The 26450-nt window shown below is 41.3% G+C and overlaps 1 protein-coding gene across 1 annotated transcript; it reads left to right on the forward strand.

Annotated features, from left to right (window-relative positions):
• Positions 1-26450, forward strand: LOC125247070 (interferon-induced GTP-binding protein Mx-like). Its single transcript, XM_048158240.1, has 14 exons — positions 1-203; positions 1218-1450; positions 5263-5343; positions 5459-5536; positions 22947-23101; positions 23178-23316; positions 23425-23623; positions 23925-24003; positions 24141-24263; positions 25027-25159; positions 25268-25411; positions 25560-25636; positions 25727-25936; positions 26025-26450. Exons 1-14 carry the CDS (start codon positions 142-144, stop codon positions 26250-26252), a joined length of 1941 nt encoding a protein of 646 aa, XP_048014197.1. The 5' UTR covers positions 1-141; the 3' UTR covers positions 26253-26450.

Here is a 26450-nt window from a genome sequence, read left to right on the forward strand (position 1 = left end):
TTTAAATTATTATTTCTCATCAGTATCACTACAAACACACTGTTTGGGTAAAACCTGAATTGTATAAGAGGCATCCAAAAGGAAGGACATTATCAAATATTCTTAGAACTAGAATTTTTTTCTCTTTTTATTTTCCAGAAAATGTCCACTTATGATGATGAAAATAGTGATAGTTCTCAGTACGATAGTTCTCAGGATGAAAGGTTGGTATAAATTCTATTTATATTATTATTATACTATTGAAATTGAAATAGTCAATATGTTGTTAATTTATTTGGAAATAAATATTTCTATGGTTTTAGAAGCCTGGCTTATGTCATGTTATAAGCTCTGGATTAACAAAAATAGAAAAGTACATTTATTTACAAGACAAGTCAACTTTATTAATGCAGTGCAGTTAAGTGTACTATTAGGAAGAAGCAAATAAAATGGAAATAAGCAAATTCAAACACTGATGCATACATCGGGTGTCAGAGAGCTGGAGCTGTTAAGTACATACTTTTATTGTACACCTTACTTTGAAATAATTAATAATAACAACAATTGTAATTGTAAGTATACATATCACCGTGGCAGCTTTGTGGTTTAATCAATGATAAATAAAATTATGATATATAATGATAAATATTTTTTTCATGCTTAATTTGTGTTCGTAACAAGTGCACTTTCTTTTATGTATTAATTTTATCATAAAACTTTCCTGTCCAAGCAAAGTTTTGTGCTTATATAAGATATGACAAAAGGCAGATGATAAGATGAACGCATTACCTAAATTAGATTCTTTAATATTAATAAAAAAAAACCTTAATATTAATAAAAAAAAGAAAACTGAAACAGTGTGGAATAACAAACTGTATGAAGGTCAAATTATGCCAAAAAGATTTGTATGCGCAGGGTAAAATTTGTGAAGGTGTACATAATGTTGCAAGTGTAAATTAAATTTACATCCACAAAAAAAGCTTTGTAAAGGTATAAATCACCTTTCAAGTGTAAGAAAAAAAGATTTGCAGCATTTTACTGTTTTTTAGTAAGTGCAATTCATGTATTGTAATTTCGGGAAACACCAAATTGTTGAACTATGTTAGTAATGACAGAACTTGTGATGTTAGTTGGCTAACAATGCTTTTGGGAAACCAAGAAGTTTGATTACTGTTTTTACATTGCGGTTAGTGTAATCAGTGTTTTAGAAATAAAATGTAATTTTTTTATCTTTAAAGGCAGGAAAGGCAGGAAAGGCAGAAAAGGCAGGAAAAGCGGGAAATGAAGGGAGAGGTTCACAGTCATTTTGAGCAGACTATTCGTCCATACATTGATCTGATTGACACTCTGCGGTCAGTTGGTGTGGAGAAGGACCTGGCATTACCGACTATTGTAGTGATCGGAGACCAGAGTTCTGGAAAAAGCTCTGTGTTGGAAGCACTTTCTGGAGTTGCATTACCAAGGGGAAGCGGTGAGGACTGGTTTTAATGACTTATTTTTTATATCATTTTAATTCATTATAAAAAATATTTAAGTAAACTTCACACAAGGTTATAGAATTAACTAATAGGTTATAATAAATCCATGTACTGTAAATGAACAGAGAAATCTAGACATGTGTCTTACTTCATACTGATATTAAAATGCAAGTGTAGGTGAGATTAGTCAAAAACAAATGAGAAGAAGTGTTGGGATAATACAATATCAGCAATCACAGACATTTGGACGGGATTAGCTTTCTAGACATTGATCCGATCAAAATCCACGTAAAAACAACTAATATTTAACAAAAGAAAATGACATGTATGGGTAGCGCAAATATGACTGTTAAGCCCTGCCCCTCACTTCCGTTCTGTGGCTGCGGTTCTGAAATGTATTTTTTCTTTAGATCTACCTAAAGCGATTGTTGCATAATGCGCCCCACCAGGTGGTATAAATAGGGAAGCAGATGCACTCTGTTTTTTGCTGAGGAGACAACCTTAAGTCTGCACTACAGCGAGGGCACAGGAAATGTGGTGATGGGATGTACGTCCCCGTTCCCTCCTTCAGGGAACAAGGGTTACATACGTAACCGAGACGTTCCCTTTCAGTCGGTCACGTTCAACGTACGTCAGTAGTGAACAATGAATTGAGATCCCAAATAAAACGCCGTAGTTACTGACCCCTTCCAGCGGCTAGCGTAAGCTCCAGCCACCCGGCGCACCTGGGGGGGGCGGCTTAAACTGAGGCAGTCTACTGCTGTTCCGCAAGATCCACTACAGTAAGACTTAGACAACACTGGGGAAGCGAACCCATAGGGGACACTGCGGAGGCCACAACCTACCCTGCAGAGGAGGAATTTACGTGGAAATACACATATGGACTGGCTGTGGGCAGTACGAATATTGAGTTCCTGGGATGGCTCCAGCCTAGATATAAGGGGAAAACTCATCTGACAGGTGACAGCAGAGCTGGCTCTGTTAAGAGAAAGACACGGGCTCACCATGGGGAGTTTGTCCGTGGACAGTACACATATGGGACCACTCACATGGAGGGGTCAAGACATATGGCACCCAGCCAAACATCAACGTCGGTGACGGACGTTTGGCCTGGCATCAGACACTCCGCAATGTCTGAGCCACAAGGGGAGGCAGAGGAACTCGACAGGGTTCGCCAAGCGGGGAACTCTACTAGAGTAATGGATGCAGGTATCCGGCCCAGGGGGTGGGAGTGGCATTGCAAGCCGAAACTAGAAAGGTTTCTTCGCGTTTACTGGCTACTGGAAGCGAGTACACAGGAAGATACTGGTTCCACACGAAGGCTATAGAATCTAGCGAACGTTTTGGGTGTCGCCCAGCCCGAAGCTCTACAGGCAACTCCCCTAGTGGAGTAACCTGAGCAGGCAAGGCACGCCTTGGGACTGATAAGCCAAGGCGATGGCGTCCACACTATCCAGTGGGCCTCTGCTTGGAGACAGCCTTTCCCTTCTGCTGGCAGACAAAGAGTTGATCTGAGGTCCTAAAGCTTCGCATTCTATCCACGAACAGGCGCAGAGCGCGGATGGGACAGAGCAAAGCCAGGGCTGGGTCTGCCTCCTCCGAAGGCAGCGCTTGCAGGTTCACTACCTGATCTCTGAAGGGAGTGGTAGGAACCTTGGGCACATATCCAGGCCGAGGTCTCAGGATAACGTGAGAGTCCAGGCATGAATTCCAGGCACGATTTGTCGACCGAAAATTCATGCAGGTCCCCTATCCTCTTTACCGAGGCCAATGCAACCAGGAGGACGGTCTTAAGGGACAGTACTTTTAACTCAGCTGACTGCAAAGGCTCTAAGGGATGACCCCGGAGAGATGTAAGTACCAGGGAGAGATCCCAAGAGGGTATAGAGGAAGGGCGAGGCAGATTCAGTCTTCTCGCCCCCCTCAGGAACTTGACGATCAGGTGGTGCTTCCCCAACAACTTACCTTCAACTGCATCATGATGTGCGGCAATAGCGGCAACATACACCTTGAGGGTGGAGGGAGACAGCCTTCGCTCTAAGCCCTCTTGCAGGAAGGAAAGCACAGACCTCACCGAACATGATTTGGGGTCCTCTCGGTGAGCGGAACAGGTTCCACTTCAACGCATAAAGGTTCCTTGTGGAAGGATCTCCAGCGGAAGTGATAGTGTCTACAACCGACTGGGGGAGATCACTTAGAACCTCCGCGTCCCATCCAGGGATCACACATGAAGTTTCCACAGATCGGGACGCAGGTGCCAGAGGGTGCCCCGTCTCTGAGTCAGAAGGTCCTTCCTCAGAGGAATGGGCCAAGGAGGTGCTGTCGTGAGCCACTAGCAAGACCTGCTCCTCGTCCTCCCTGACTTTGCACAGGAGCTGTGCGAGAAGGCTCACTGGGGGAAATGCATATTTGTGTAGGCCCTGGGGCAAGCTGTGTGCCAAAACATACCGTGTGTACGGAACATACAGCGCAGCCACACCCATTTCGAGACACGGCCGTGAAGCCAGTGTTGAAGCGGCCTCATATGAAGCAATCCGAGCGGTGTGACTGCCATATGCCCCAGGAGCCTCTGAAAAAGTTTCAGTGGGGCTGCTGTCCTGCTCTTGAGCGTACTCAGACAGTTCAACACTGACTGGACGATAAAGCGATAAAGATGGCCACCATCCCAGAGCCTCATCGCAAGATGGGCACCACCCCAGAGCCTTGTCGCAAGATGGCCACCACCACGGCTGAACCCTCAGTCAAGATGGCCACCGCCACGCCTGAACCCTCAGTCAAGTTGGCCACTTCACTTGTGCCTATAGGCCTGTTAGTGGAGTATGAAGGGATGTCCTGGGGCACAGACATGGCTCCTGTTCTCGAGTTAGCTCCAGACTGCGCTCCAGTCCTCAAGTCAGTTTCAGACTCCATTCCAGTCCCCGAGTCAGCTCCAGACTCCGCTCCAGTCCCTGAGTCAGCTCCAGACTCTGCTCCAGTCCCCGAGTCAGCTCCAGACTCCGCTCCAGTCCCAGAGTCAGCTCTAGACTCCGCTTCAGTCCCAGAGTGAGCTCCAGACTCCTCTCCAGTACCCCGAGCCAGCTCCAGACTCCACTCCAGCCCTAAGCCAGCTCCAGACTCTGCTTCAGCCCCTGAGCCCACTTCAGCCCAGACTCATTGACCCATTTGACTGTGTCTGTGATCTTTAATTTGCGCGTCAGCAGTAGATTGTGCACAAAACCTGCCACTCCCATCACCGCATTTGTTTAGTAAATCTGGCCCTTAAAGTATACTTTTATACACTAAAATGTGGGTCAAATTTAGGCCCAAGTAGAATTGAAACTGTACACTTACAAGTATACTTCTAGTACATTGATATTAGTATGTATACATATTAAAAAATATATACTTAAATACAATTGAACTTTACTTAAGTATACTTATTAAAATTAGCTTTAAGTATACTTATTTTCCGCAAGGGGTGTCATGTTTTCTGTTTTCGCATTTGACCAGCTTTGACCAGTGCATGTCACTGATGTGTCAACATCATGTCCACCTAGTCTGTTGCTTTGCGCAGTAATAACTACGAGAAAGTTTCTCATTATTATAATGAGTTACAAGTCATTATTACTACAAATTTTCAGATTGTTATAAATGTAAAGTTATTATTACAAGAAAGTTTATTATAATGAGATATGAAGTCATAATTATGTTAATCAAAACGTAACCTCTTGACTATTCAAACTGATTGCTCATTTTCTTTAATCAGACCTGCACAATTTTCCACTGTTAGTTTTCTTCTGATTGTTAACTAAACTGTTTTCTGTAGGAATTGTCACCAGATGTCCATTAGAGCTGAGGCTGAAGAAGGTAACAAGTGGAGTCAGCTGGAAAGCGGTTTTAACTTACCGTAAGAAGAAAACTGATTTTGTGGATTAATCTTTAGTTGCACAAGATTAGAAAAACTCTTTTGTTTTCTTAACTTGATGGTTTAATCTTACAACTGAATTTAAAACATGTTGCAGGTCCTAAAGAACATTCAACAAATGAGAGGAAATTTGAATTTGAAGATCCTTCAAAAGTTGAACAACATGTTACAGAAGGTTAGTAAAACTGCATTTTGTTAAGTGTTATGAATAAGCACAAATCTACACAGTTCACAATATTTATAATAGCTATTAACTAATAAATATTAATATTATTATTTATATTTTTCAGTATTGGATGAAACATCTTTAATTAAAATCAACAGGTCTATCATCTTTGTGTCTAACATTTAGCTTACTGTTTCTAAAGTACAATATGTGTTTTTAAGGCAAAAAATGTACATAAATGCATATTTAAATGTTTAAGTACTGAAACATTGTTCATTTGATTTACATAATTTACATCTAATTTAATCATCCCAAATTAGTGTTGGTTGTGCTCAAAAAGTGGTATACATTTTTAGTTACAACAGCCTCTAAGACAAATCTGTGTCATAATTCACGCTGCATTTAAGGACACACACACACACACACACATACATATGTATATATATATATATATATATATATATATATATATATATATATATATATATATATATATATATATATATATATATATATATGCTTCTACAAACATTTGTGAAAGAATGGGTTGCTCTCAGGAGCTCAGTGAATTCAAGCGTGACATTTTCACTTTAGAATACTAATCCTTCATTAATGAATAACTACACAGGAACAAATGAGTAATGCATTATTAACACTCTAGTAACTACTGGAGTCATTGTAAACTTTTGAGGTATTGGATAGTAATAACTCAAGAGTTACTACATAATTGTAAAGGAACTACGAATTACACTGAACAAAATTCTAAACGCAACACTTTCTTTTTTGCCTGCATTTTTCATGAGCTGAACTCAAAGATCTAAGACTTTTTCTATTCTGTGTATAAGGCACACCTGTGCAATAATCATGATGTCTAATCAGCATCTTGATATGCCACACCTGTGAGGTGGATGGATTATCTCGGCAAAGAAGAAGTGCTCCCTAACACAGATTTGTGAACAATATTTGAGTGAAATAGGCCTTTTGTGTACATAGAAAAAGTCTTAGATCTTTCAATTTCAGCTCATGAAAAATGGGGGCAAAAACAAAAGTGTTGCGCTTATAATTTTGTTCAGTGTATTTGGATCAGCATTCTAAAGTAAAGATCATGGTAACCCACTATTAATTAAGTGTTAACAAATACATCAGAAGGAATTACTGTACAAAACTGTACAAAAACGTACTCGGTTACTAACGTAACCTTGGTTCCCTTAGATACAGAACGAGTACTGCGTTGTATGTCTTATTATACATAAGACAAGATGCATATGGCAAAAACTCTTTTTTCTCTGATTTCTGAAGCCTTTATTCAATTACGCAGTGTAACTCTGCGGCGGGCCTTTATTCATTTACGCAGTGTAACTCTGCGGTGGGGGCGGAGTGACCTTTCCTCTGAGGGAAGGTTGCTCCGGGACAACATGTCTGCCCCTGTGTTCAGTATGCCCTGTACTCAGTGAGAGCAGGTTGCACTGGGCCCACTCTAAGATGGTTTTCGCTAGAGTGAAGAGAGCCCACTCTGGTGATTTATGAAGGACACCACCATCATGCTGTCCGACCTGACCAAGAAATGCTGGGAGAGCTCGATATACTGCCATAATTTCCAGACAGTTGATATGAAGCTCGTTTTCTGGGCCGTTCCAAGCGCCAAAGGCCGGATGGTTGTCGCACAGAGCTCCCCAACCCATCTTGGAGGCATCTGTGAAGACAACCTTCCTCTTGTCCATCATCCCAATTGCCATGCAACTGAAAATGAACCAGCAGGGATTCGTCCAAGGGGCCAGGGTTGCGACTCAGGCCTGGTTCACCCTGAGCGAGCAACGACCATGTTGCCAGGCTTGGAATGGGGACCCATGGTTTCAGCCAGAACTGCAGCGTGCGCATACGAAGCAAGCCCAGCTGCAGAGCCGGTTATGCCGAATTTATTAGACCTAGCATCTTCTGAAAAGCTCTGAGCGGCAGAGAAGCCCCGGCGTGAAGGTTTTCACAAGCTACTGAATGGCCAGAGATCGCTCTTTAGTGACCACAGCCCTCATTTGGGTTGAGTCTAAAATTATTCCCAGGAACAAAAATTATCCCAAGACATGTTGGCTGGGAGATAATGAGCTGGGAGATAATTGACCCTGAGCCCCAAGCACTCCAAGTGGTTGAGGATGGTGGATCTCTGAGATATTAGCTCTGCCTCCAACTGGGCCAGAACGAGCCAGTCTTTTACCCCTTTCCACCAGCACGAACCGGGTGCTACTTCAGAGCTAGTGCTAGTGCCAGTTCGGAGTTGGTTCAACTGACGAGCCTTCTAAGAACCGGTTTGCCTTTCCACGGGCCAGAGAGCAGCACAGAGCCAGGTCTTACGTCACTGCAAATGTCTCATATTTCACAGCAAAGCTAGCGCTGCAGCGCCAAACACAAACACACCAGGCTCGTTTGAGATGCATCGGCTTCTCGCATAGAGATCGCGCATGACATCAAAGCTCCGCGAGAACGATCCAAAAGCACAAGGAGTCGTATGCTCTACAAACGCTCCCGCGGATCCGCAGCACCCGCCGAATCGGTCCGCGCTGCTCCGATGCATCTCGAACAAGCCTTCTATCAACAATCACGGATGTTTCACTACTGTTGATGCTCATGGCTTTGCGAACCTACAAGGGCATCCAAACACGGCTCGGCGTAATTTGTATAAAGACGGAGATTACAATCGAGCTACTATTAGCTCGATTAGCTGCTATTTCAAAAATGGCGGTCACAGTTGTCTTCTTGGTCACGGTAACCCCGTCCCCAGCCCCTGACGCAAGCGGTTCTTACTTATAGCCCAGCTACGTTTTGGTGCTACTTACGAACCACTTTTCCTGGTTCGGAGCTGGTGCTTTGTGTGTCGAAAGACAAAGAACTGATTTGAAACTAGGCTCTGGCTCCGAACCAGCACTCAAACAGCCTTGGTGGAAAAGGGGTATTTGAGGTAGTTCAGTATGCACACACCCATCTGTCTCAGAAGGGAGAGAGCCGTATCCATGCACTTCGTAAAAATGCGGGGAGCCAGAGATAGCCCGAATGTAAGGACCGTGTATTGATATGCCACCCCTTTGAAAGCGAATCTCAAGAATTGCTTGTGATGGGGGCCTATCTGGATGTGAAAATAAGCGTCTTTCTGATCCAGGTTAAAGAACCAGTCTCCCGGGAATACTTGCGGGAAGATCTGCTTCAAAGTGATCATTCTGAATGAGCGCTTTATCAGGGCCCTGTTCAGATGTTCAGAAAAGATCCATCTTTTTTGGGAACGAGGAAGTACCTGCTGTAAAAACCTGACTCGCTTAGTGCTGGGGGAACCACCTTTATGGCTCCTTTCGCCAGCATGGTGTTTACCTCGGAATGCATGATGTGCGCGTCCTTGCTTTCCACAGAGGTTTGGACCACGGCCTTGAATAACGGGGCCCATTGAGCAAATTGGAGTACATAACCTCATTTACTATCTTCAGCACCCAAGCTGACACTGCGGAGATGGCCTGCGGAGATGGCCTTTGGGTGGCTGTAGTATTCTAAAGTGTTACCAATTTCCTTACTACTAAATAATCCACGGTCAACCTTTAGTGGTATTATAACAAACTGGAAGCAACTGGGAACAACAGCAACTCAGCCACAAAGTGGTAGGTCATGTAAAAACACAAGAACAGTGCGTAGAGAACTTCTGCGTAGAGAGCAGCTGCATTCAAGCCTTAAATCACCAAGTGCAATGCAAAGTGTCAGATGCAGTGGTGTAAAGCATGCCACCACTGGACTCTAGAGCAGTGGAGACGTGTCCTCTGGAGTGACGAATCACGCTTCTCTGTCTGGCAATCCGATGGACGTGTCCAGTTGCCAGGAGAACGGTACTTGCCTGACTGCATTGTGCCAAGTGTAATGTTTGGTGGAGGGGGATTATGGTGTGGGGTTGTTTTTCAGGGGTTGGGCTTGGCCCCTTAGTTCCAGTGAAAGGAACACTTAATGCTTCAGCAGTGTTAATTTTTGCAGCCATTTTTGAATTAGTCTTAGTCTTTACCATCAGACGTATATAGTTTAGTTTTAGACGTCGAAAAGTAATTGCATTTTTGTCAAGTTTTAGTCGTTACTTTTAGTCAAGCTACAGTTACCAACATTAATTTTAAACATTAAACAAGCAGCGTAATATAGACCAACTGAATGACACTTTAATTTAATTAGAAAAACTCAAATGAAGATCGCAGAACTCCAACTTACTTGTCTGTGTACAGATCATCTGCACTTCTTCCTTATGGGGCTTTCACACAGGACACGGTATGCGCTGCGCTTGCTGATGGATTCAGTGCAGCCCTTCAGGTACAAAGCGATTTGGGCTACGCTGGTCAGAGCACAGTAGGCAGAGTTTTCCAAACTTGTAGCGGGATTTCTTTACGTCTAGTCATTTGATTCTCGTTCCACCTTTCGGTCAGCAGCAAAGTATGTGCTAAGAAGCGAGCAAAAGCATTGCTTGTAAGAAGAAGAAAGAATTATTACATTACTATTATTACTATTTTTATTTTATCATCATTATTATTACAATTATCACTGTTATTATTATTGATATTACTGTTGCCTTCATCACAAAATATTATCATCATCACCATCTTTAGTATTACTATTGTTATTATTATTATTATGATTATTATTGTTATTAACGTTATTATATTATTATCGATAGTACTATTCCCGTCAACACAAAATATTATCATCACCATCATTAGTATTACTATTGATATTATTACTTGTTTTATTATTATTACTGATATTACTGTTGCCGTCATCACAAAATATTATCACCATCTTTAGTATTAGTATCATTATTGATATTATTATTATTATTTTTGTTATTATTATTATTATTATTGATATTACTATTGCCATCAACACAAATTATTATCATCATCATCACCATCTTTAGTATTACTATTGTTATTATTATTACTGTTATTACTGTTATTATTATTATTGATATTACTGTTGGCGTAATCACAAAATATTATTATCATTATTATTATACATACTATTACTTCTTAAATACTTCTACTATTACCCATTTGTCATTTCTGCTTAGTTTTCATTGCTGTTACTATCATTGTTGTTTTATTGTTGTTTTTGTGTTTTGTGTTCACCATATGTTGTATGTTTTGCACTCCTAATAATAAAAAGAAGAAGAAGAAGAAAGAGCAGCTCTTGTTTCCATGACATAGCTTTTCTCCCGATGTCTCTATACTATGGAATGCCAAGTCTGCCGAAATTAAAAATAAATAAATACATAAATAAATATACAAAGAAATGTAAAAAGCAAAAAGAAATATATAAATATATATATAGAAAAGCAAAAAACAAAATAATTATTTATACATTTATTTCCTTATGTATATATTTATTTTTTCCACAATTATTTATTTTTTCTTTTATTTATTTATACATTTATTCATTTAAATGTTTATTTATTTTCACATTTATTTATTTATGAATTCCATATTTGTTAATTTCCACATTTATTCAATTTCTATATTTGTTTATTTCTACATTTCTTTTTTTTACATTTATGTATTTTTACATTTCTTTGTCCATAATGAGGAGGGTGTGGTCAAAGAATATACACTAACAAGAAGCGACAGTCAATAGAACGTTCCATTGCAACACCGGCGCTCAGCAGCAGCCCTGCGTTTCCGCCATTTTGGGGTGAAAGCGAGTCGTCAGTCCACTAGATTCTATGGCAATATCAGCTGCTTTGTTAAAACAAAACGTCTCGGTTACGTATGTAACCCTCGTTCCCTGAAGGAGGGAACGGAGACGTACGTCAGTAGTGACCGACGAATTGGGATATCTCTAGAGAGCCCTATCAGCTTCGAGTGAACTAAAACAAGCCAATGGAATTGGCGTGTGACACCCTCACCCACCGGATGAGGGTGCGACGGCAGCTCGGTGTCACGGGGACACTGAGCGTACCGCGCTGCCACGCCCATCTCGGGACCCGGCCGCGAAGCCAGTGTTGAAGCGGCCTCATATGGAGCAATCCGAGCGGCGTGACCGCGGCTGCAGATTCCATATGCCCCAGGAGCCTCTGATAAAGTTTCAGTGGGGCCGCTGTCCTGCACTTGAGCGTACTCAGGCAGGTCAACACCGACTGGACGCGCTCCTCGGTGAGGCGCGCAGTCCGGGCGACCGAGTCTAGCTCGAGACGGAGATAAGAGATCCTCTGCCCGGGAGTGAATTTGCTCTTGTCCCAGTTGACCCGAAGACCCAACCGGCTGAGGTGAGCTAGAACCATGTCCCTGTGTTCGCACAACTGATCTCGCGAGCTGGCCAGGATCAACCAGTTGTCGAGATAGTTGAGAATACGAACGCCTTGTTCCTTGAGGGGAACAATGGCCACCTTCGCAACCTTCGTGAAGACGCGGGGTGACAGGGTCAGCCCGAAGGGTAGGACTTTGTACTGATATGCTCGACTCTCGAACGCAAACCGTAGGAAGGGTCTGTGGCGAGGGTCTTCAGGTCGATCGCTGCAAACCAATCCTGGGGACGGACGCATTCGAAAATGCGCTTCTGCGTGAGCATCTTGAATGGCAACTTGTGAAGGTACCCACCGCCCTTTTTCGGTACAATGAAGTAGGGGCTGTAAAACCCCGACCTCATCTCGGCTGGAGGGACCGGCTCGATTGCATCCTTCACCAGGAGGACAGCAATCTCTGCCCGGAGAACAGGTGCATTGTCCAACGACACCTGAGTGAAGTGGACACCCCTGAAAACCGGGGGACGCCGGGCGAACTGAATTGCATAGCCGAGTCTGATGGTGCGAATGAGCCAGCGGGATGGGCTGGGAAGCGCAGTCCACGCTTCCAGACACCGAGCCAACGGGACCAAAGGCACCACAGACGCACGGGGGGTGGGGCAGCGAGGCAGAGTATGGGGACCCGACTCGGACGGCATGGGAGCGGCCCGGAGTGTGGTCAGACTCTGCGAGGCAGCAGTGCGTATGGGAGACGGCGCACGGGGCGCGGCCTGCACCATCACACTGCCACCTGCTGGCGAAGTGAGAGGGGGCTGCAAGCGGCAAGGCGGGGCCTCACATGCTGACAGGCGTGCCCTCTTGTGACCTGGAGGTTGGGGAAACTGCTCTTTTTGTGAGGAAGTGGGTACCGCTGGTCTCCGGAGAGCCAGCGGCGGCAGCTGGACAGACATACACACAAATTCCCCCCGGCCCTCCTCCAGGGGTGGGAGAGATGATGGGAAACTCTCCCGAAGAGCAGGACCCTTCCCCTCCAGGTTGCCCGTCTCAGGATCGAGACTTCCTCGAACCGCTTACCACCTGGCTTGGTTGAGACAGGCTGGGCACCACGTCCGCGACCAGCACTCTGCTGCTTGGCTGGTGTAGGCCGCTGCTTTGCCGGCTTAGCAGAGGCGGAGGACGATGCGGACGGGCGCCCTCGGCGACGAGCGTGCTGAGGCTGAGCCGCCGGAGGCAGGGTGGAGGCAGCAGCGGACCGCCAGGGCATGACATGTTTGATGGCTTCAGCCTGCTTCTGTGCGGCGGAGAACTGTTGGGCGAAGCTCTCCACCGCATCGCCGAAAAGGCCGACCGGGGACACGGGGGAGTCCAGGAACCGATGTTTGTCGGTTTCCCTCATGTCCGCCAGGGTCAGCCAGAGGTGGCGCTGCTGGACTACTAACGTAGACATCGTATGACCAACAGAACGCGCTGTCACCTTCGTCGCACGGAGGGCGAGGTCGGTGGCAGCACGCAGCTCCCCAAGCAACTGTTGGTCAAGCCCACCCTGGGGCATTTCCGATAGCGCTTTTGCCTGGTAAACCTGCAAAAGGGCCATGGCATGCAGGGCGGAGGCAGCTTGTCCACAGGCTCTGTAAGCTTTCTCTGTCAGTCCTGACGAGAATTTACAGGCCCGGGATGGGAGACGCGGTTCACCGCACCAGCCGGTGGCCATTGGACAACAGACCGCTCGACTGGGGGAATCCGATCGTATCCCCTAGCCTCTCAGCCGTCCAAGGAGGTGAAGGCGGACGAGGGTCCAGACCTGGCACGAGCGCTATACGCCGTTCGCCAAAATCTGGTCACCTCATCGTGGAATTCCGGGAAGAAAGGCATCGGAGCGGGACGCTAGGTTTGACCAGCGCGGCCCGCTCCGAGGTACCAATCATCCAGCCGAGATGGGCCGGGACAGGGTGGAGGGTTCCACACGAGCCCGGCGCTCTCGACCGCCCGGGAAAGCACAGCCGTCAACTCGGGATCAGACTTGGGCGGCGCTACAGTCCCAGAGGGAGGCAGCGGAGCCGAATCCTCATCTCCCGAGGACTCCTGCTCACCTTCCGATGCTGAGATCGACATCAGGTGCACCAAAGGAAACGGCTGGACAGTCCGTAGAGGGCCCAGCGGAAACCGATGGCAGCACAATGGGTTGCAGTGCTGATGAGGCGGCAGAGGCCAGAGGAGCGGAGCTCGGCGGGGAAGCCCTAACCGTGATCCTCAGATCACCCTGCCTATGCACCGCCGAACCGTCATTCCGACCGGAGCCGGAAAAAACGGCCGAATGGGGCATAGGGGAGGGGACCCCCGCTCCCTGAGATTTCAGGAAGGAGAGTCTCGATCTCAGCACTGCGATAGTCATATTCCTGCAGTGGGAACATGAACTATCTACAAAAGCTGCTTCAGCGTGCTGAACGCCCAAACACGTGATGCAGCGATTGTGCCTGTCAGCTGGGACCAGGGAACGACCGCACCCAGTAACGCACAGACGAAATGACATACTGTCAGGGTTCGTCTGTGAAGCTCTTTTAGAAAGGGAAGAGTCAGCTCTGTCGTGCTGAAGCACACAGGGAGTGACGCGATGTGTTCGGGTACACCACTCCCCGAACACACCAAGAGGAACCGGCCCAAATCGCAACAAACTGCATTTTAAATGGGAAATTCACTTTTGCTGTAAAAACAGCAGTTGAGAGCTTTAAGCTCAGGCTCCTCGGGAAGCTCGCGACCTCGCTGTAGTGCCTTGACGCCAACACAAAAAAGACGCTGAATCTAGACTTTTTAGTTTCACTTTAGTGAAGTCTGAAGCAGGACACCAATGTTTGGCTCCGAAGCGAAAGACAGAGTGCGATTGCATCTGCTTCCTATTTATATACACCTGTTGGAGGCAGTGCGCATTATGCAAATATCGCACGCCAATTCCATTGGCTTGTTTTAGTTCACTCGAAGCTGATAGGGCTCTCTAGCGATATCCCAATTCGTCGGTCACTACTGACGTACGTCGAACGTGACCGACTGAAAGGGAACGTACATTAGAGCTGAAATCCAACCTGAATGATGACAACACAGAATAAAATACTATCACTAGTGATCATCAAATCCTTTTAACGGTTTATTTTACACACTTTGTGTTTAAGTCTTCCATTTTTTTCACAAAACCTTTGGTCTCTAGAAACCCAGTCAGTTTTGGTTAGAATTCTTCAAAGGCTTATAAACACTGAATTATTACCAACATATGAAATTAAATTAAGGACATGCATCAGAAAAATTGGGAATGTTGGACAATAAATTTATAAATATAACAGCTTGATTTTGCAGTGTTGTCTAATTTATTAATTATTAATTTACTATTAATAAATGTGTTTAAGAGGGGTTTGTGCTCTTTAAAACAAAGAATATTTGTAATTGTAAATTATAGTTTTTCTGCTGTCTGTTTCATTGAAAAAAAAAAAGAAAAAAAAAATTCTTTATAGAATTATCAGTATTCTACATCCACGTTATAAGGGTTAACTAGCTTTTATAACATGGAGCACATTGTCCATCTAGAAATCCTACTCTTCAAGAATACAGGACTATATAACCAAAATGGATCCTTACGAAGTGTACTTTTAATAACTCTACCAATTAATTGTAATCTCCTCTCTCTGTTCTGATGTCTAGTCAAGCCAGGTTAAGTTAGCAGTGGAGGAGAGAGACAGGGAGGAACAGGCTGTAGACTACTTTGGTCCGTGTACGTTTTGATAGTTTGTTTTCCAATTTGAAATGAAATACGCAGAAACGAGAAAACGGTCGTTTCCCGTTTTTTCGTTTGTTAAAAAAAACGGAAAAACGAGATTTTGACTCGATTTTCGTTTTTTTCGGGTCACGCCCCTATCTATCCTAAGCCCCTAGACTTAGGTTAGCTAAAGAATCCTAAAAAATGACCCGCACTTGATAAGAATCACAAGCTGAAGTGTTATAAAATACATGAAGACTGGGTTTTTATAGGCCTTATGGACAGACAGCTTGAGAGTGACTCCTGAAGGACCAGCACCACATCCTCTTGTACCACTGTTTGAAGAATTTATCTTCCAGAATCTGGCAGTAAGTTTTGGAAGATCATTTTTAGTCCATCTCTGCAAGACAGACATTTCAGGATAAGAGATGGACTAAAAGTGAACTCAAACACCTTACTGCCAGATTCTGGATAAATTCTTCAAACAGTGGTACAAGAGGATGTGGTGCTGGTCCATCAGGAGTCATTCTCAAGCTGTCTGTCTATAAGCCCTATTAAAACCCAGTCTTCATGTATTTTATAACACTTCAGCTTGTGATTCTTATCAAGTGCAGGTCATTTTTTAGGATTCTTTAGCTAACCTAAGTCTCTGAGATCCTGAGACCTTGCACTTCTGGAGACTCCAGGTAGGTTGCAGTTCTGGAAAATGGTGGCGCTGGAGACTAAAGGGTTCCTGATGGTTTCACACTTAATTCTTCACCTTAATTCTTAATTATTTTGCAGTTAACATGTGTCTTTTCTTTTCCACCTGTTTTTGTCTGACCCCGCTGACCCAATGAGCATTTTGCTGTCCCTTGGTCATGCTTTAACTTTGCAATTTCTAGTATTGCATTAGTATTGCGTCCTTCTCATGAGTATTTAATAATTTTTGACTTTTCAGTCTGAGTTAAATCTCTTTTTTGGCTCATTTTGCCTGTAAAAGAAAACTTGCCTAATAATTCTGCACACCTGAATATAAGGTATTTTTCATTTCCAGCCTTCATGAACAATTATATATCACTTATAAATGATTAAAAACAATATTAATAGTAGTTATTAAGATTGATGTGGATTGGAATTGGTAAAATGTGCTTGGGAAAAAAATATGATCAGAAAATCAACTTGCCTAATAATTCTGCACTCCCTGTATTGTGGTTCATTGTTCATAGTTTTTGAGGGTGTTCAGAGGGCCATGCAAGTAAGTATAAAATATGCACTGCAAAAAAGGGGTGTCTAAAAACAAGATAAAAACACTAAATCTAAGGGAAAAGATACTCAAAATAAGTGAAATTATCTGTCAATGCAGCAAGATAATTTCACTTGACAAGATTTCTTGAATTAAGATTATAATGCAAAGTTAAACACTTAAAATAAGAATTTTTTTCCTGATCTTTGCTGTCCATTGGTGTGTAGGCCCTACTCCACTGCCACCTTTGATCACCAGGGAGTCAGTCAAGAGAGAGTGAGTACACTGGTCCACTTGCACTTACTACTCAGCTTTGTAGGGGCTTTGGGGAATGGAACAGTAGGTATGCATATTTACAGGGACCGCAAGGATGGTGTACTGGTGGGTGGTGTCCGACCAATTGTGGTGGGCCGGTCTGAGCAAAAATGCTAGGGCCATTTTTTTGTCCCACTCCAGCCCTGTTGATATATCATTCCTAATTTATATTTTTATATTTGTAAAGATGTGCATCAGAGGGATAACAAAATATTAAATAACAACAATAAAATATTGTGAATAATATAAGTTGTTTTATAGTTGTATAGAATCGAATTGACACAGTGGTTTACATTCTTTTGTTAACAAAGTTTGTTTGTAACATTTACAATGTTTATAAAGAAAATGAAATGATAATAATCTCGAGAGAAGGCCTATATTCAAAGCTGACTCACCTATGGTTTCTCAACAGTTTTTTGCATCTCTCCACCACCACATTTGACAGGTTTGGAAAAAAATATGATCATTTTGTGTGAACTATCCCTAGTATAAATATGTTTATACTAATATTTAACCTTAGTGCACTGATAGCTGCATTAATATTAACCATACAAACAACAGACAGCGAGAAAAAAAAAAAAAAAAACGATTTGATTTTTAAAATAATCCTTTATTTAATTTTTTTATAATTATTATTAGTAATGCACCTATTTTGATTTTTCATGGCCAATAAAAGCAAATTGGCTGATTCTGATTTTTTTAAAGCAAATTTATTTGTTTGTTTAATAGACCCTTTTACTGTTTGTGCACAATGATGACGTAGCAACGTATGCGCGCACATTTTGGCAACGAAACTATGGTGTCAAGCTATGCGAGTGGATTAAGCAACACAGACAGAGAAAGTTATTTTAAAAAGTTGACTTTATCAAATGGTATCCGGCTACCAGATCCGTTTACTATAGTGGAGTGGATAGAAGACGTTAGCAGATGGCCAAATATACAGTGGCCAGATATATATATATACAGGGTGCGATTTGTAGGGGGGATGGGGGGGGGGGTTATGTAAATGTATGTGTTATGTAAATGAGCATGATCAGTTGTTTTTCATTTAAATTATTGTATAATTTCAAGATTAACAGCAAAAACAGCATGGTCTGACTTTAGCTTTGTGAAATTATGCTACGTAAGACACCTGCACAAAACAAAATCAGCAGACGGACTGAATGAAGATGCAAATTCACTCTCTGACAGTAGGTGGCAATAATGGAACAGCACTGATGTAGCGTTTCCATGGTTACCTCTATACACACACAGCAGCGCTGCATTATGGAGATAAGAGGAAAAACCATCACAACTTTTCTGAAGACAGTTCCCTTCAGAGATACATTCATATCAACCCCAATTTAATATTTATATTATTCTTCCTATTTTTCGCCAGCAGTGAGCTTGTGCATGGTGCAGTATTTTCTCCACTGGCGTGTCTGTTCTCCTCTTTGTGTCCGTTTTCAGCGTGTGCCTGTGTTAACGTACTTTTTACAGGCTTAGTAAATATTTCCTGAAACTTTGGGAAATTGTTACAAAGCAGTTTATTTGCAAGCCCGGAATAAAGATAGACCAAAATAAAACTAAAAAACCTTTGGGTTTATGACCAGTGGACTAGTGCATCTCTATTTTGATCATGAACTCATGTACGCGCCATATTTGGAACTAAGATTTAAAGTTTGTCTGTAAAGTACACCAAGAAATTGGCTTTATAAAACATTATTTAACGCATGATTAAGTGGATGTTATTTCTATGAGGATTTTGTGTTATTTTTCAAAGACCTAATAAATTCTCAAAAATAAACGTAGGGTCTACGGTAGGCTAATGATAACCATACAAACCTCAATGTACGAGTAAATAGGAAAATAAGGAGTAAATAAACATTTTCAAAGACCAAGACAGCTTAGGCCTACCTCAAGATGCTTTTTCAGATTAGAAGTTGAATCCTTTTTTTTTTTTGAATCCTTAGAAGTTTTGTTGCAGGTAGACATAGCTTGCATTGCACTATGATGTTACTGTACGTCCTTTTTCATGTTTACAAGTAAAACTGTCTTTGAATTTCCACTAGAGAAATGAGTTATGCCGTTTTCCCGTCCATTTTTTGCGTGCGATTGTTTTCTGCACCCTGCAGATTGCTATTAACTCAGTGGTTCTCAACCCGCGGCCCGTCACCAATGTAAATGCGGCCCGCGAAATACGAATCTGACGTCACGCCGCATTGAGTTCTGGGTAACTTCTTTGTTTATTCGCCATCTTGACAGGATCGCGCAGCCTTTCCGTTATTGAGTTTAGTGCAGTAATTTGTTTTCTGTCATGATTGTGAAAAATGTCACTATTGTATGTCATTAATGCTGCATCGATAATTGTGATAGTAACTCAGATCATCGTTCTGAGAGAAAACAAGACAGTGAAAAACATTTTTTTCGCCTTTTCTACGTGTAAAAACACCAAGGGAAGCAGGTCGAGGAGATGACGAGAAGACGCCGGATGGCAAATCTATTATTAATGGCACTGATTAAACCCACTGCTTATCACTCAATAAAAGAATGGCATTGCTAAGTGTTTTTGAACGTTTTGATTTCGTTTGGTTTAATAATTAACATTACCTTTGCAAGTCTGACTCTCACTGCGCTCGTGAATTAGCAGAACTTGACGGGGACATTCAAATGCTTAACAAGAAAAACCCTTCATGTGACAAACAAACAATTCTGTACATATTTATTAAAGCATACTGCGTGGAGATACGCAAATGAGCCCAAAATATGAACGCAACACGTTTATAAAAACGGTTTCCTCTCGTGTCCTCTCAAGAAAAGGCTTAATGCACTTAGACTGATATTAAAGAGACTAAACTCTATTTACAAATAAAGCACATGCAGAAAAACGGATGAGACCAAAATATAAACTTTAAGTATCACTTAAAATGCAAGCATTTTATACATTTTCTTCATAACGGTTTTATAAAGGTATGAAATTGCTTAGTGTGGTTGTCATTTGTTAAAATAAATATAAAAATACATTGTGTTCGTGTCCGTCTGTCCGCTGAATTTGACCCATAATCTCTGATTCTCCTCATCTGTGATCGTGGAAAAGGGGGATTACAATGACAACAGTTGTAGGCCTACTCAGTATGCTCGTTTAAGCACCATTTAAATGTTTCCAACAAATAAATGAATCGACTTTTCTCAGTGTTGATCACATAGATTTATTTGGATATTCATACGATGGCTGAAGCAGTGGTGAGCGTCCAGCGTGCGACACGGTAAACAAATCAACATTGTAAATAAAATTCTACAAAACTTCAGTGAAAAAAAATAAATAAATAAAATGATCATGTGACGCGATAAAATAGTTTCTATTGCCTGCAAACGAAACCATTAAAAATGTTAACGTTCCACTTAATGGCAGAAACAAAACAAAAGGTAAGCAAGAATCCATATTAATTTCAGTACGAGTAATAGAGGGCGATCCTGTCAAAATGGCGGCGCCGCCCCGGCATGCAACGAGGCGTGACGTCGGTTCGTATTTTCTTGCCGACCACAATTTAAAAAATAAATTATAGCATTACAATTTATTTTTGTTTTTAAATTTATTTAAAGTGAATTAAACAAATATAAATGAGCTATAATGCTTTATTTGTCATATAAAATCATTTTGGTGAGCATTTATTATTTTCAGACATCAGGCAAAGTAATGACGCAATCACTCAGTTAACGAACACTTTTACAAGCATGCACTTTGGAAGAGTTCAAACAGTAGCCATTATTTTTGTAAATTTAGGGCTCAAAATGGTCAAATTTGTTATTAGATGAGAAAAACTAAATGTGGAACATACAATGAAGGAACACATGCAAACAAGAAGAGTCGCAGCATCAGCAGTAAAGGTAAGAAGAATGGAAGAATCAGTTAATGAGCGAGATGGGCAGCCTTCCTGTTTGCTCTGTAGTAAAGTACTAACTTGACAAGCAAAACCTACAATTTCAAAAGACTGAACTGTGAATTCGATGCGTTTGTTTGATGTACTTGTATTTTAAATCAGTAATAAATAACAGCATCAGCGCGGCTGTGACTCGAATGAGCCCAACTCTGCATGCGCTCGCTGATCCGACGCTGCGCGAGGGATTGTGACATGACAGAATGCTTGATATTGTCAGAGATTGTAATTACAATGCGCTCAATGTTGTTTATAAAAAGAGCTGAGTAAAAATTTGCTAATCAAGGCGTTTGGTTTGTGTGATTGTTTAGTGACTATTGCGATGCTGTTGAAGAGAGTCATACAGTCATACAGAATTAAATAGCAACTTAAAGTGATTGTATATACAGTTTGTGTATGTTCATTGAGCATTACTGTCTGATTATTATTGTAAAGCTAATGTCAGTAAGTTATTTAAGTTGTTATTTATTGTGTGCAACATCTAGGTATAATGATAGTATTATCTGCTAATACAATAACTTTAAATCTGATTGGTTTGCATTGGTGATGTCATATGTAAATTATATGCAGCCCGCGAGACTTGCACTTGGACCATTGTGCGGCCCACTGGGAAAAAAGGTTGAGAACCACTGTATAGAATACCTCAGGGATGACGCATTTTTGTAGGCAAAACCCAGAAGCGAGTTAGCATTTTAGGGCTTCCGGTTCCAACGCCGTAAAGTCTATGGGTTTTTTGAATGGGTTTTTGCTAAATCGCCTGAAATAAGGTCTGTGGTTAACAAAGCCTCTAAATATTTTCACGTTTTGATCTATGACATAAAACACACCAGTTATAACCCGCTTGTGATTTTTTAAACATTTACTGTGTCTTAAAAACGGCGGTTGCTAACAAGGTGCTAAAATGGACTACTTCTTTTGGCAGGGACTTTAGACGTCATCATGACAAACAGGACATTTGGACAGTATTGCTCATGAAAAAGTGGATAAGTATTCATACACGGCGCAGATCATAATCAGCGAGCATGTTTTTAAATAGAGTTGTTTTTTAAATACAGTTTGAGGACGCTTGGTGGTGGTGACGTTGATCCACGACTATGGTGTGCTGTAGTCCGTTTATAGCCTACTGTTAGCCTTTTATATCTGACGACTTTATGTAGGCTTCAAAATGTACAAATGTTGTGTTAACTTGTAAAGATTATCTTGACAGACAAAACGTGTAAGTGTCATAACCCTTTGTTAAAAACAGAGCTTATTTTTTGCAATTTTCCAAAAGTCTATGGGAAAAATGAATAGGATTTTGATCGAGGGAACCTGTGTGCCGCTAACTTCCGGGTTGGCCTACAAAAACATGTCATCCCTGAGGTACTCTATTAACTGAACAGGCTGTGCGCGCATTGTTTTTTTTTTTTTGTATTTTGTTTTTTTTAACAGACAGCTTTACGTTAATAGCCTGTTAAATGAAATAAATGACATTAAAATTCAAATTAATCACTTTGGTAATCTATACTTTTTGAATGTAACTGTAATTTGATTACCATCTATTTAAAATGTAACTGTAACGAATTACAGTTACTCAAATTTTGTATTTTAAATACGTCGTTACATGTATTTTGTTACTCCCCAGCCCTGTCTGTCTGTCTGTTTTACTTATTTTCTGCAAACCATATATTAAATGCATATGCGTCATCAGATATGAGATGAACCACGGTGCAAGTGCGTGCCGAGTGTGCAGAACAGTACGGTTCAATTTTTTACCGAGAACCATTTCACCCCTAATAAACACACTCCTAAACCTTGTGGAAAGCCTTGAAAGAGTTGAGGCTGTTATGGCTGCAAAGTGTGAGCCAACTCCATATTAAACCGTACGGATTAAGAATGGGATGTCATTACAGTTCATGTGCACTTTTGGCGATATATACAGTATATTTTTTTTAAATACTAAACATTGTTAATTATACAGTATTTGTGTATTACAGCCCAGAATGAACTGGCAGGAAAAGGGGTAGGAATATGTGATGAGCTCATCACATTAGAGGTCATGTCACCAGATGTGTGTGACCTCACACTGATCGATCTACCTGGAATTGCCCGAGTCCCAGTACAAGGACAACCAGAGGATATTGGAAACCAGGTGAGCTGTATAATCTGATTTTGCACTTTGAGCTATTATCAATCCAGGTTTTAAACTTTGTCTTTATGTCTTGTAGACCAAAAGTCTGATCATGCAATTTATTAAGAAGCCAGAAACTATAAACCTGGTAGTGGTCCCTTGTAACACTGACATCGCAACAACAGAAGCATTAAAAATGGCCCAAGAAGTAGATCCTAAGGGCAGAAGAACTCTCGGTAATTAAACAGATGGTCTACACAACATCTAATATATCAACACATATCTTTGAGCACCTCTGTCTGCAAATGCACATTTTACAAAATTACAATTTTTCATTTTCACAGCCATTTTGACCAAGCCAGACCTCATAGACAAGGGAACAGAGAAGAACATTCTGGACATTGTCCACAACAAAGTGATTCCTCTCCGCAAAGGTTACGTCATGGTGAAGTGTAGAGGACAAAAGCAGATCGATGAGAAAATTCCTCTGGAGGAGGCAGCTCAAATGGAGAGAGATTTCTTCCAAAATCATGACCATTTCAGGTTAAAGATAGAAAAGAATAGAAAAGAATAGAATTTTGTTCCCTAATGCTAAGTTTTCTGTTACTTTGTCCTCTTTGGTAATATCTCTAAATTAATATTTCAAAATTGCTGAATTTGGACCTCCCTTTAGTACTCGAGTATAAGGTTTTATTAATATTAATTTGTTGTCATTAAATTGAATGACAATTGAATTTGCAAAAGTTTTCCTCCACTAATGCATCCCTAAAAAATAATTTTATTAATGTTAAAATAATGCCATTATTAATGCACCTTACAAAAAGTGCCTTCTCTTTTTCTACAGATGCCTCTTGACTGAGGATAGAGCAACTATCAAATGTCTTGCCATCAGTCTGACTAAGTGTCTCGTTAATCATATCAAAGTATGTTTCTAAATTTCTCAACCTAAAAAATGTCTATTCATACTGAGTATGAATTTAGTTTAAAAGTGAACTGCAATTTGTGGCAGGATGGATTGCGAGACTATAACTAAATTGAGTTTTACCCCTTTTTTTGTCAGAAATCACTGCCACAGCTCAATGAGCAGACAACAAAGCTGTTGTGGGACGTGAAAAATGACCTCAAAGAGTGTGAGGGTGGACCACCAAATGACCCTAAGGGGGCCAAACAATTCCTCACTGAAGTAAGGTCTCAAATCATCATTTTATGATGATCACTGCAATTCTTTTTGTTTCTGGGAATTATTAGGGCTCCAAGCTACAGGATCCCCACTGTGTTTGTTCAGATTTTCTCCTTTATTTTTCAAAATAAGGGCAAAATAGAACTCTAATTGGGAGCAGGTTGGATTGGGTTTCCTATACTGTATGTATTTTCTGATAGTTTGTACATGAGGTCCTGCCCACTGCTGGAGCTTCTGCCCCTTTTTAGTAGTTCAGGCAGCTTCATTCTTCTCCTTTTACACACATTTTATTGGTATTGCAAAAGAAAACTTAAGATTGGCCAAGAATTTGTAATATTAAGTCACATTTATAGTTGATTGGGGTCATAACCTGCATTTTAAAACATTTTTTATAATGTTATCTGAGGTCCACTAACATGTTTTTTTTTTTTATATAAAACATTTCTTAGAAGTAATAATCTATTTTCTTTTTGCATTTATGGCAGATTTTTTTTAATCACAGTTTAATGTCATTAAAAGCCTTTTATTTATAGGAACTCAGTAATAACTCAACAGCATTACAATTTAGCTTTCTGTACTTTGGCAGGGGAAAGCACCCTGGACAGATGGCCAGTCCATCACAGGGCTCTCTCTCTCTCTCTCTCTCTCTCTCTCAGGCAATTTTACGGTCCAATTCAGCTAACCTTCATGTCTTTGGACTACGCATGCTTTTGCTATTTAATGGTAACATAACAGGCTCATGAAACAAATATTATTTTTCTCACAGACCTTAAAAAGATTCAGCGATCAAATCAAGTCCTTATCATCAGGAGAGTTGATCATTAAGGAGAATTTGTTTGTCCATCTTCGGGCTGAATTCAAGAAGTGGAATGGTCATCTTAACAGTACAAAGACACCTTGTCAGTGTAACTTCAATTTTAAGAAAAATGCTATAAGTTTGAATGTGCTGTTGTTTTCTAATAGTTCTAATGAAAATAAATAAGAAATCCATTTTGTTTCTAAAAAAGTTAAAAATGCGAAAGAGTTGAGCCAGAGAAACAGAGGGAGGGAACTGCTTGGCTTCAGCAACTACAAAGTGTTTGAAACAATTCTGCAGAAACATGTGGCTACACTTGAGGCGCCAGCCAGTGAATTACTTCATACCATAAAAGGTACCATCACACATCTTTGTGTTTAAAGACTTTCTGGTTATTGTTGAGGACATCCAATATAAAACCAAAAGATTAGATAACTAACTAAATTACTTAAATAATTTTAGTAAATTGACTGTTTATCTTATTGATTTATTTCTCCTTAAAGACATCATCACCACACATTTGACTGAAGTGGCGATTCAGTGTTTTAGGAACTACTCTGTCCTTATAAACATCACTAAGGTAAATATTGCTCCTGAATAGTGGCAATATAGTGGAATAGCCCATTTTTAATCCAGTCTAAAGAAGTTTCTTATTCATTTGACTCCAAAGGACAAAATCATCAACATTCAGTCAAGTCAGCAAGAGAAAGCAGAGCAGAGGATCTCAGAGCTGTTAGAGATGGAAAACATGATTTACACTCAAGATCCCATCTACTTGAGGATCTTAAGTGAAATTACAAATGAGGGGTTTTCAGAGGACCAGTTACCAGTCTTTGACAAAAAAATGAAGTACAGTCATATGCTGGAGGCGTATTATGAGGTAGATCTTCTTAGTTTTCAGTAACAAATTTACAGCACAGTGCTCTTGGTGTGTGGAAGTAACTTGGTAACTTGTTGTTTTCTTTCAGATTGTGGTGCAGCGGATGGCTGACCATTTACCCATGATAATCTCCCTTTTCATGCTGAAGGAGACCGCTCAGATCCTGTCTATTGACATTTTGAGTTTACTGGATGGGGCAAATGTGAGCGAGCTCCTGTCTGAGGACTCTGAGGTCAGCAAAAGGCGCACTGAACTACGAGCTCGCCTGGAGCGTTTGACTGCTGCTCAGTCAGAACTTAACAATTTTACTGACTAGTGTATAATGCATTTTATTCATATTTTACTTGTCATGCGTGTGTCAGGGTGTGGGGCTATGGTAAGGATATAGAAGTGTTGCTCTTCTTCTGCAAAGGCAGTCTTTCACCTGTCTATCTATGATGTAATAAAGAGGCACATTCCACAATGAGTCCTAATCTGGGCTTGGTTTCAATAAAAGTTGTTTTTGGACTAACAA

Source organism: Megalobrama amblycephala, linkage group LG15 (genome assembly GCF_018812025.1).
Source record: "Megalobrama amblycephala isolate DHTTF-2021 linkage group LG15, ASM1881202v1, whole genome shotgun sequence".
NCBI classification, from domain to species: Eukaryota; Metazoa; Chordata; class Actinopteri; order Cypriniformes; family Xenocyprididae; genus Megalobrama; species Megalobrama amblycephala.